At 46.7% G+C, this 10,489-nt stretch overlaps 3 protein-coding genes across 3 annotated transcripts; 1 reads left to right on the plus strand and 2 right to left on the minus strand.

Annotated features, from left to right (window-relative positions):
• The first annotated feature begins 802 nt into the window (after window positions 1-802).
• On the plus strand, window positions 803-1,737 carry LOC120975270 (uncharacterized). The gene is made up of 3 exons (XM_040401907.3): window positions 803-903; window positions 999-1,106; window positions 1,232-1,737. The coding sequence occupies exons 1-3, from the start codon at window positions 837-839 to the stop codon at window positions 1,432-1,434; spliced, it is 378 nt and encodes a 125-aa protein (XP_040257841.2). The 5' UTR covers window positions 803-836; the 3' UTR covers window positions 1,435-1,737.
• Window positions 1,738-4,813: 3,076 nt separating this feature from the next.
• Window positions 4,814-6,083, minus strand: LOC109739562 (Bowman-Birk type wound-induced proteinase inhibitor WIP1-like). The gene has a single exon (XM_020298644.4). It carries the CDS (start codon window positions 6,037-6,039, stop codon window positions 5,719-5,721), a length of 321 nt encoding a protein of 106 aa, XP_020154233.1. The 5' UTR covers window positions 6,040-6,083; the 3' UTR covers window positions 4,814-5,718.
• A 134-nt stretch (window positions 6,084-6,217) lies between these two features.
• Window positions 6,218-7,768, minus strand: LOC109739561 (polyubiquitin 11-like). The gene has a single exon (XM_020298643.2). It carries the CDS (start codon window positions 7,476-7,478, stop codon window positions 6,798-6,800), a length of 681 nt encoding a protein of 226 aa, XP_020154232.1. The 5' UTR covers window positions 7,479-7,768; the 3' UTR covers window positions 6,218-6,797.
• Window positions 7,769-10,489: the final 2,721 nt, after the last annotated feature.

Consider the following 10,489-nt stretch of genomic DNA (forward strand, 5'->3'; position numbering starts at 1 on the left):
TTTGACTTAGTTTTTTGAACAACCCTTGATTTTCCGGCCCTTTGAAACAGAGCAACTGAAGCAAAAGACAGCTGACGAGATAAACAAACCAATTTAATTTGATTTGGAGTTCAGGCTAGTCCTTCTTAAACCTGTCAGATGAAAGTCGACTGCTTTCATTCTTCCTTTGGTAACCGAAGGTGTTTTGCTTCATATAGCAAGTTATTGGCACAAGTTCAGACTAGTCTTTCTTAAACCTGTCAGATGAAACTAGGGCTTCGAGATAAACCTGTCCCATTACTGATCCTGCCCAGGCATCTGAATTGATCATGACGTTCAGCCCACGTCTTCTTCATAGCAAATTATGGGCACAAGTTCAGTGTCCCACACGGTCCTATTCACAGTACTGACGGGTTGCTTACTCTTGTACTCGTTCCAAGCACTAGGTTTTATCTCTAACCACTTTGCTTAATGAGATCATAAACTCAGCGACTGCCCCTACGAGCCTAACGCACGCGCTTAAGCCACGACTATGCTCGACTGGCGACGGATATTTGACAAACTTGGCGCTGGGCTGAAGGGGATAACATTGGACACAAGAGTGGAGACTAGAGAGACGACTTTGAGCACTTGACCTGGGACATCGTACCTAGACTTGTTCAATGGAGTATAGAAGAACGTGATTAGACTAGGTTAATGCCACTTTCACTTGACGCAAGAGCAATCGCAAGTATGCTTGCCGCTTTTAGTACTTAAGAGTGAGTAAACCGGCCGCAAAAGAGAGAACAAAGAAGTTAGCCGGCCACACAGGATCCTAGACCATGAAGCTGTCTTCTTCCTCCTCGCTTACACGCACCATGGTAATCCTGGCCATCGTATGCTGCCGTTGCTCCGTGCTGGTGCCTAGCTCTGCCGCCGACAAAGGTATGCATCACAAGTTCGCAACCACATGTACATCCTTTCCTCAGTTTCCTGGACATTGTGTGTATTTATGTTTGTTAATTTGCGATGCTTGGCAGTTGGAGACGAGACTATGGAGGGGCGGCGGCTAGGGGCCCGCAAACCAAAGTTGCCTCCTCCGATGCTCACGGGTAACAAGCAGATCCATATGGCGCCTCCATACGAAGGTATGTAACCACGCGTACGATCCTTCCTAGCATTTTTCAAGTCCATGTTCGTTCTAGCTAGCTAGGGCTACTTGTGTGTATTTACGTTTAACAATTTGCGACCGATGGCATCAATGCATATGCAGTTGGTCAGCAGCCTGGAAAGGGGGGAGGGCCACGAGATGTCCATGGAGGATTAGGGACTATGCCGCAGCTGGGGCTGGCAGTTGGTCAGCAGCCTGGAAAGAAGGGAGGGCCACGAGATCATGGAGGATTGGGGACTATGCCGCCGCTGGGGCTGGGGGTATATGGCGCGGTTGCAAATCACATGACCGCAGCGCGTCCATAACGACACTGCACGCCGGCAGCTCCCTGATGCACACTTAATTCCGTAGCCGTTTATTTAGCTCTGTTGGTTCAGTACTTAGCAAAATAAGAAGGCCCTGCTGCGTGAGACATGTTCACGACTTGGCCTGGGTTTTATGTCATTGCATGTAGAGTTGAAATCGCTGCCATGGTAGCTACGTGGGATGGCACGAGATCTAGCGATCGTGGCAGCTTTGTAAGGGCCGATCGAGGAGTGAGTGGCTTTGGGATGGCATGGCCGTAAAGCTTGGTCCAATGCATAAGTCTTTCTCGAAGAATTTCTGCAACCAAATGGTATTCGAGACCAAAATAAATAAACAAGAAGATCAGAAAACATGCACGTTCAACGAAGGGCAAAATATTGTATATTGGAACAACTTATCTGAAAGAGTGCTTAGACAGAGTGCTGCCGACAAGGCGACAACAACAACACTAAGATGACCGGAGCTAATGATGCCATATTGTTCATGACACATGCAATCCGATCTCAGAGATTTCTAAGCTAATCCTGTCAACCAATGCACGCGTAAAAAAGGTAGATTTTATTGGATTGTATCTTGTGTTGAAGCCGTTGGTATTACCGTAGTTTTTTTTTGCAAGGTAATACATGTCTCATTCATATCATAAAAATCAATGTCGATGCATCATTTCATGAGGATAACTTCACAGGAGCTTGCGGAGCTGTTGCACGAGATGACCATGGCAAATTTCTGGGGGCAGCAACTCATGTCCTACCACATGTGTCTAGTGCAGGTTCAGCTGAATTATTTGCTATTCGATGTGGTCTGTACCTAGCAGCGAAACTGGGTTGTATGAAGCTTATCATCGAGTCTGATAGTTTGACTGCGCTGGAGGCCATATCTGATCCTAATGCCTACATGGGAATGGATGTCCCAGTCATAGCAGAATGCTCCCTCATGTCAATGGATTATGCTTCTATCAGTTTTGATTATTGTACTAGAGAGGCAAACTTGATAGCGGATGATTTAGCAAAGCACCGTTTCAGCATTAGTAAATCAGAAGAGTGGGAGACCATCGTCCCTGACTTTATTCTCCACCATTATGTAAAGGATCTTGCTGTTATTTGAGGAATAAAGTTATTACGCTTAAAAAAAAGAGATCAAAATACAAGTCACGTAAGGACCGATATGACAAAACTAAAATGATACTAGAACATCTTTGAACTTGACACCAACGCCCGTCACCTGCCTCCGGCACCATCATAGAAGCCAACGAAGAAAAGAATGACGGGTCACCTCCTCACCCGAACTTGACGCGGCTCCATCGCTGATATGCAGCTTTGCGGACCTCCAAGGTGGCTCACCAAAAGTGAAGCCCTTGCCATTGAACGAATTAGATCAGGGCAACACCCCGGACACGCCATCGAACTCCAGATCTGGCACCTCGCCTCGACTAAGACGCAGAAGGAGGAAACCATACCCGCCATCCATGAACAACGAACCCAGCACACGTTCCGTCTTCCAGATGTCGTCGATGCAAACAATAATCTGCATCCACTCCTTGACTACCTCCCAAGCTTTGCGCCACGCTGGAGCAAACACCGTCACAATGGCGGAGCCCGAGGACATAGGTCCACCACTAGGATGCCGTCGCCGCCACGCCATCCTTGCTTGAACAGACTGGTTTCCAAATCCATCCCCAACCATAGAACCGATGGCCTCATCAGGGAACACTAGTAAAAAACGACTTTTAGTACCGGTTCGTAAGGACCTTTAGTACCAGTTCTGGAACCGGTACTAAAGAGTGGGGACTAAAGGTCCCCCCCCCCCTTAGTCCCGGTTTAACACGAACCGGGACCAAAGGCCCACCACGTGGCACGAGGCGCACCGTGGTCTGGGGGACCTTTAGTCCCGGTTGGTAAGGATTTTTTTATTTTTATTTTTGAAATAAAGCAAAAACAGCCAGCCTACTGGGTCGGCACGGCCTGCATACGACTAGAAACCCAATCTCTAGTTGGGCCATGATGCAGGCCCATACGGCCCAGTAGGCCCCACAGGGCAGAAGACTTGCAATAGGCCCACAAAGGCCTGCTTAGAGAGAAGCTCGACACGGTAGCCGCGGCGGGGCTTATAAACCGGTGTGAGCTCCTCTCAACTAGCGAGGTGGGAGTAAACATTGTGCACTGCGGGTGGCAGCGCACCACCTTTAGTACCGGTTGGAGGGGGGTCTTTAGTACCGGTTGGAGCCACCAACCCATACTAAAGGCCACCACCTTTAGTACCGGTTGGTGGCTCCAACCGGTACTAAAGACCCCCCTTTAGTACCGGTTGGAGCCACCAACCCGTATTAAAGGCCACCACCTCTTTAGTACCGGTTCGTGACACGAACCAGTACTAAAGGTTCGCCACGAACCGGTACTAATGAGCGCCGCCCGCCTGGCCGCTGGAACCGGCATTAATGGTCACATTAGTGCCGGTTCAATACCAAACCGGGACTAATGAGTTTCACATTAGACCATTTTTCTACTAGTGGAAAGATCCAATGTATCTTTATTCAGAGCCATCATCGTCGTCGCCGAAGCCAAGACGATGAACAGCCTAAAAACCTAGACTACGAAGGAGTAAAAACGATCCACACGCGTGGATCCGGCGACCCCCCTCACCACTGACAACCGAGGTCGCCGGTGAAGGACGGCGCTGGAAAACTGGCCTCTCCTGGCGGCGGCTAGGGTTCCAGCCGCCAGGCACGAGAGGAAAACATATGCTCCATTAATTAATAATTAATCATTACCTCAGTCTTTGGTTGATGCTTTGTGCCTAAGCGTCCACTATACGTGCACTGTACCATTTTCTGTGATACAGTGAATGGAGAAAGTACATGTCTATTGCAATCTGAAGCAAGCATGTGCGCGAATAAAATATGCCTGTCTGAAGAGTTACAGCATGTATGGTCTCATATATCCTTGTTAACTATATGATACTCCGCTCGTTGCTGCGGGAATCGGTTGCAATATATTCCAATGAAATTTGATTATGCGGAATATAAATATTTACATTAATAATAGATGAACCGAAATTGAAAATACATATGACTTATTATATTTGATTATGTATATCAGTAAAATGTTTATTAATTAAAAGTAGAATAATAGAATGAAAAATATTTTCTCATGCATGGTTGTATGTAGTGGTGGGTCTTTTCTCATGCAAGGTTGCTTGTTGAGGTTGGCATTATCCCACCCATAATCATATGGCGATGTGACATGTTTGCATCTTGAGATAAATAAATTAGTGAGGATCACTTTCTTAGGTAATAAGATACACTTTAGCTACATGTAAGTCGTTTGAAAATAAATTTGGGTCAGTCAATTGGATTTCAGCTCCAAGATTCGTGTTCTTGTTTTTTTTTTCTGTTGTGTCTACAGTCATGTTTTGGGCCGAAATTTTTGACTGACCACTGTTTTGGGTCAGTCGATTCCTTATTGCGCTGAAGCCATTTCGTCTTTTCATAGAGGGACAATGTTTCATGTTTTTCTTCTATTCGTATACCTTTTTGGCTTTTCTTTTTTCATTTTCTTAATTGTTTTTTATGGATACTTTTGGGATGTTGAGTGAGTATAAAATGTATACACGCAAATACTATATAACATGTGAAAAATTATATTGGAATGCTCTCGTCTGTTGGACCAAGCATGTGATTTGTGCCTGTTTGGCTAGGTGTGAGTGTGCATGCCCTGAACACGTACAACTAATCTAAAGTTTTGACCGAAACAAACTTGTGGTCAGTCAACTGACCAAATTTTATTTTCAGTCAACTGACCTCTAGCCAGTCCCATAGGATAAGCAGACACAACTAAGGAACTTGCAAAACAATGTATGTTTGATATGCAGACAATATTTCATACTCCGACTTGTGACCGATTAATACTAGCTCTCTAAAATAATGTAAAATATCCTCACGGGAGAAAAGATGCTTGTTGCCGTCGCAAGAAATGATCAACCTAACACGTCAAATATCTTGTGATTCGGTGCATCAATAAATTTCCACAACATCGTGACTCAAGCCTATAGGAACTATTCCACCAATATCTAGAATCAAAATTGTGGAGATTGCCATGATATAACCACCAATATCTAACACCGATTTTATTGTGTCAATAAACACGTAAACAACGACTTACTGTTCCGCGTATAACATGGATCGAAAATCATCCAATCCCAATCCTGGCATACATGCCTACTGTGCACCGTAGCACATATCAAATCACAGTAGCAGCTAGCGTGCCGCTTATTAGCTACTTTCATCTTCAGTGGTTCTTGCACGGATTTTCGCACAGACCGAGGAAGGTGTCGGTGCACCTGAACTCCTTGACAAGGTTCTTCTTCACGACGGCGCATCGCTTGCAGACAGGGTCGCATATCTTCACGACGTCTTCGCATGTGTAGAGGCCCGAGGAGGAGTTGCAGTTGCTGCAGCACCTTAGCTTGCCCAGGTTGAGGTCGATGGCCTTGCCCTCACCCACGGACGTTGCATGCACATCTCCGTTGCACATGTCCGGGAGGATAAAGATCCCCATGACCAGAGTGGCCTGGAGGACCATGATCACCATCAGCGTGCTGCTTTTCATGGCTAGCTACTTCCAACGATTTATATGCAGTACCGAATCTGCTTCGCATAGATGCCTCTGCTTTTGTTGGCGAAAGCGCACCACAGCAGCTTCATGTATATATAGGAGTGCGTTGAGGTCTCAAGACATAGAATTTTGCAAACTCCAGGATGGAAATGGAACTATTTTTATTGTTTTTCTTGTTTGAATGCTTGTTACACAAGTCTATGAGTCATGGCCGGGGATAGAGGTGTGGAATGGTCTTTGTTCTCTTTCATGTATTGCCATGTGATTTGTCGCACTATTGTATTGTTATATTGTCCGATCGAGCTATGCGTATGCTCGTGCGTCATAGATTAGCTCTGATTGAAAGTAAGCTAATCACCCAAAAAAGAAAAGGAGTAAGCTGATCGTAATCAAGACTGCTAACCACAACGAGATGCGTATTCTAATTAACTGGCGTCATGCACACGCGTCGCTGCACACAGACATATTATTGGCTATCAACAATGCCAAGTGGTAGACCAGTTCTTTGTGGCCAGCACATAAAATGAAACTGAAAATCATTGACCTAACAATTTAAATTACTATATATAGGGAACTTCCAAAGAGTGCTTCAGCAAATACTCGCCAGGGCACAGCTTCAATTACTAAGTGGCATGTAATATATGACAAGACAGTCTACAAGATTGACAAAATATTCAGATCACACAAGCCTGTACTGTACGAAGGAGACCACGGCAGTACACCCCATGGTGCAAAAATGATGCCATGAATATTCAACCACGTAGGTTGAGCACAAAATAGAGAACTTCATACATCTGGATATTATAGTGTGCCAAGGTACGGTCATCCTTCATTTTCTTGCCGTCAAATATGAGGCTCTGCTGGCCCGGGGGAATGCCTTCCGCAGCCCAAATCTTCTCCTTGACATTATAGACGGTATCTGTGCTCCTCACCTCAAGATTATAGAAATTTTGCCGTAGCGTCTTCACGTAGATCTTCATCATCCCTCTGGGACACCGGCTGTGTAGGACGAGGAGGAGGGTGGCGTCGTTGCGGATGTTGAGGTCCGCCAGGGTCCTGCCTTCTTCTTCGTCGTCGTCGAGCTGTCTGTTGGCGAAGATGAGGCACTGTTGATCCTTGGGAAAACCGTGCCACTTGTGAATCTTGGCCTTGACATTGTCGACTGTATCTGAGGTCGTGACTGCAAGGTTCATGACCCTGCCCGTCAGGCTCTCAACCACATGGATCTGCATCTTCTCATGGAGCGGATGGAGGCGGAGGCCAAGAGCGGATCCGTCACGGACGCCATAGTCGGCCAGCGCGTCGAGCTGCTCCCCGTTGAAGGTGAGGAGCTGCTTATCCTGGATCTTTTCCTTGACAAGGTAGATAGTGTCTGATGGATCGACCTTGAGGGAGATCGTCTCGCCGGCGACAGTGTCCACGAGAATCTGCATCCTTTATTCGCCGGACTAGTTTGGCTCAGGAAAGCTATATGAAAACCTGCGATCTTCCTGAATCAGGAACACACGAGAGCACCTGGTTGGTTTTCTGGTGCTTACAGAAGAGGGTATCGGCCGCTTATATTGATGCAATAAGGGTACGTAGGTCTGATTCCGAGCTGGACTTTCTCAATAACCTGTTCCGAGTACAACTAAAACACGCTTCGTATACGTACATGGCTTTGCTTTGTAGGCGAAAACGGAACCCACTGGAGCAGTTCTCAATCTTTAAAAAAAAAGTATAAAAAAAAATCGGAGCAGTTCTCAATCAAACCGCACGTACACGTCGCCCTAATAATAATAATTCTTGTAAATTAATTAAATGGGCCGTGTCCTGCTGTCTAGCCGGCCCATATTTTGCTACGGGTAGCTCCTCATCGCCGATTCCGGATCAATTCCAATCGCCGCTGCCGCCCGCCGGCTCGCCTTATGTCCCCGTCACGTCGCCATGTCGGACCAGCTCAGGCGCTGTGCCCGTCGCCCATGGGTGCTCACCGACTCAAAATGCCACATCGGCGACCGCGACAACGCGACCACCGCCCACGGCGTCACGAGTCAAGGGCGTGACGTCAAGGCGACCTTCGAGCTCGCGAACCCGCCGGCCGTCTCTCGCTGCTTCGTCCACTGCCCCGACATGGCGGAGAGCGGCTACGGCGGGGATCCCGTGGTTGTGAGCTCCGCGGACGCGTTCGTCCTTCTCGTCGTCCCGTTCACTGACCGCTACGGGAGCACAGCGATTTCTTCGTCTATAGGGCAGGTCTGGAGGCTCCATCTCTCCACCTTCTCCGCCGCACCGCCCACCCTGACTACATTGCGCTGGCCGGCGTTGTGCCCCTTGGCGGCGCCGATCTCAATAGCAAAGACTACATTGTGGTCTTCCCGCGTTGCAACAGCTACTGTACCAGCCTCGATGTGTATGGCTCCGATATCTCTGGGTGGCCATGGCGCAACCAGGTGGTCAACATCGCCAAGCACACGGCCAAGTACCACAATCACGAGCTAATAATGCGGCACCAAGACACCCGCGATCTTCACCGGAAATGGAACACTTGGCTGGGTCAATCATTTGCATGGCATTCTTCTATGCAACGTGCTCAACCATGGTCCGGCCATGCATTTTATCCAATTGCCTGTTCCGGTCCCTTGCAATCTGGTGTCATGGTTCGGCACCAGAGTCGACAATATCTCCAAACGGCTGTTTCGCGACGTCACTATAAGCAATGGCGTTATCAGGTTCGTCGAGTTGAAATCTTGTCGGCCTTGCGATAGCCGCAATGAGAAAGGGGTCATTGGCCAAGGCTGGATGGCCACCACATGGAATAGGGAGATTTGCTCAAAGAAGTGGCACAAGAGGTTCACCGTCAAGGCCGATGACATGCCTGTCACAGGTTCAAGTTACCCTAACTTATCGGATGGCAAGAGGTTGAACTGGGACAAGGTGGTTCAGTGTGCGCCCACTCTTAGCTTGTGCGACGATGATGCTGTCCACATCGTGGCAAGACTAGACATCCGCGCCGCGGTTGCATGGATGCTTGCCATTAACACCAGAGAGAGAACACTGGAAGCAGTCAAGCAGTGTTCTGCTGAAAAGATGCTCGGTCTTGAACCAACATATGTTCGGTGCGCCTTGTCCGACTACCTCAAGCAACGGAGAAGGTGATAGGAAAGGCAACTTTGCATGAAAACCATGGAGAAGTCAGTTCTAAACACTTGTATTAGCAATCTTGATGATTTATAGCTTCCCTACTTATTAGCAACTTTATAGCATGTGCTTCTTATTGAGTTTTATTTTGATGAAACCACGAGTTTATTCCACAACAATGATAGGATTGCATGTGCTTCTTATCTTCCTTTATGACTTGAGATGAGTTACTAGAAATTAACATAACATGAATATCAAAACTCCTGACTCTTTTTATCTTGGCATGATTGTCATTAGACAAGTATAAGTTGAAATATAGGAACAATGCTGGCAATGCAAACTCTTTACGGTTGAACTTAGGTTGCAATTTACAACAATGTTTGCTCTGCCCGCTTGATTATGATACCTCGACCTAAAATCTAGTCAGTTCAGAGCTAGATGGTACGTCGAGCAAATATTCTACAGCCGTACGGAAGCAAAAACATAGCTAACAAGATAAACCAACCATTATATTTTGATTTAGAGTTGAGAACATACCGTCTTACACCTGTCAGATGAAACTCAGACTGCTTTTGTTCTTCCTTCGTTGACCTTATTCGAAGTATGAAATTGCTTACCCTTTCTAACAAGGTCACTTGCATATTTTTTAGTTTTTGCATGCAAAATATGATGGACATACAATTAGTGCTCTTAGTGAGGTGGGCTTTATTTGTACAGAAATAATTGACAGTGATTGATGAAGAGATTGGTACGAACTATACTGCAATATGGATATTGTCAGTGTCTTTGTACACCAAGACCTTTTTTCGATAAAGAACATTTCATTCAATTGATATATCGAGGTGATACAACCGCATTGAAGAATGCCCGGCCTCTGCATAGCGCGATGCACACAGCCAACATGTCCAACAAGCCTAAAAATAAATATCGTTTTACAGCAAAAGTAAATCAGCCCAGCCTAGGATGGGGCAACGCCTATCCGGAGATTACACCGCCATCCATGTTGGGAGAAAACCTCCCTGGTTGTATGCTCCAGCCGTGTAGACGCCATCATAAAAAGGTCTCTGTCCTCCGGCCTCTGCAGGATAGACCACGTACGGAGCCATCGCGTACACGCATGGATAACCTGCACTGGAGATGAAACACATTTATTGTTAAAAATCACATCATTTCTGGTGAGCCACAGTGCCCAATATAAGGCAGCCGCTCCCACGAGTAGATGTGCAGAAAATTGTTTATCGATACCCCGCAACCAATTGCCAAACATGTTCTGCGCACTACGTGGGGGATATAGATTTAAAGCTACTTGACCTATGGCCCAGAC

This window comes from Aegilops tauschii, chromosome 3, assembly GCF_002575655.3.
Source record: "Aegilops tauschii subsp. strangulata cultivar AL8/78 chromosome 3, Aet v6.0, whole genome shotgun sequence".
Taxonomy (NCBI): domain Eukaryota; kingdom Viridiplantae; phylum Streptophyta; class Magnoliopsida; order Poales; family Poaceae; genus Aegilops; species Aegilops tauschii.

Coding starts and splice junctions, on each gene's coding strand:
- LOC120975270 (XM_040401907.3), top strand. CDS start 837: ATGGTAATCCTGGCCATCGTATGCTGCCGTTGCTCCGTGCTGGTGCCT. Junction 904..998: donor TAGCTCTGCCGCCGACAAAG/GTATGCATCACA, acceptor GATGCTTGGCAG/TTGGAGACGAGACTATGGAG. Junction 1,107..1,231: donor TATGGCGCCTCCATACGAAG/GTATGTAACCAC, acceptor ATGCATATGCAG/TTGGTCAGCAGCCTGGAAAG.
- LOC109739562 (XM_020298644.4), bottom strand. CDS start 6,039: ATGAAAAGCAGCACGCTGATGGTGATCATGGTCCTCCAGGCCACTCTG.
- LOC109739561 (XM_020298643.2), bottom strand. CDS start 7,478: ATGCAGATTCTCGTGGACACTGTCGCCGGCGAGACGATCTCCCTCAAG.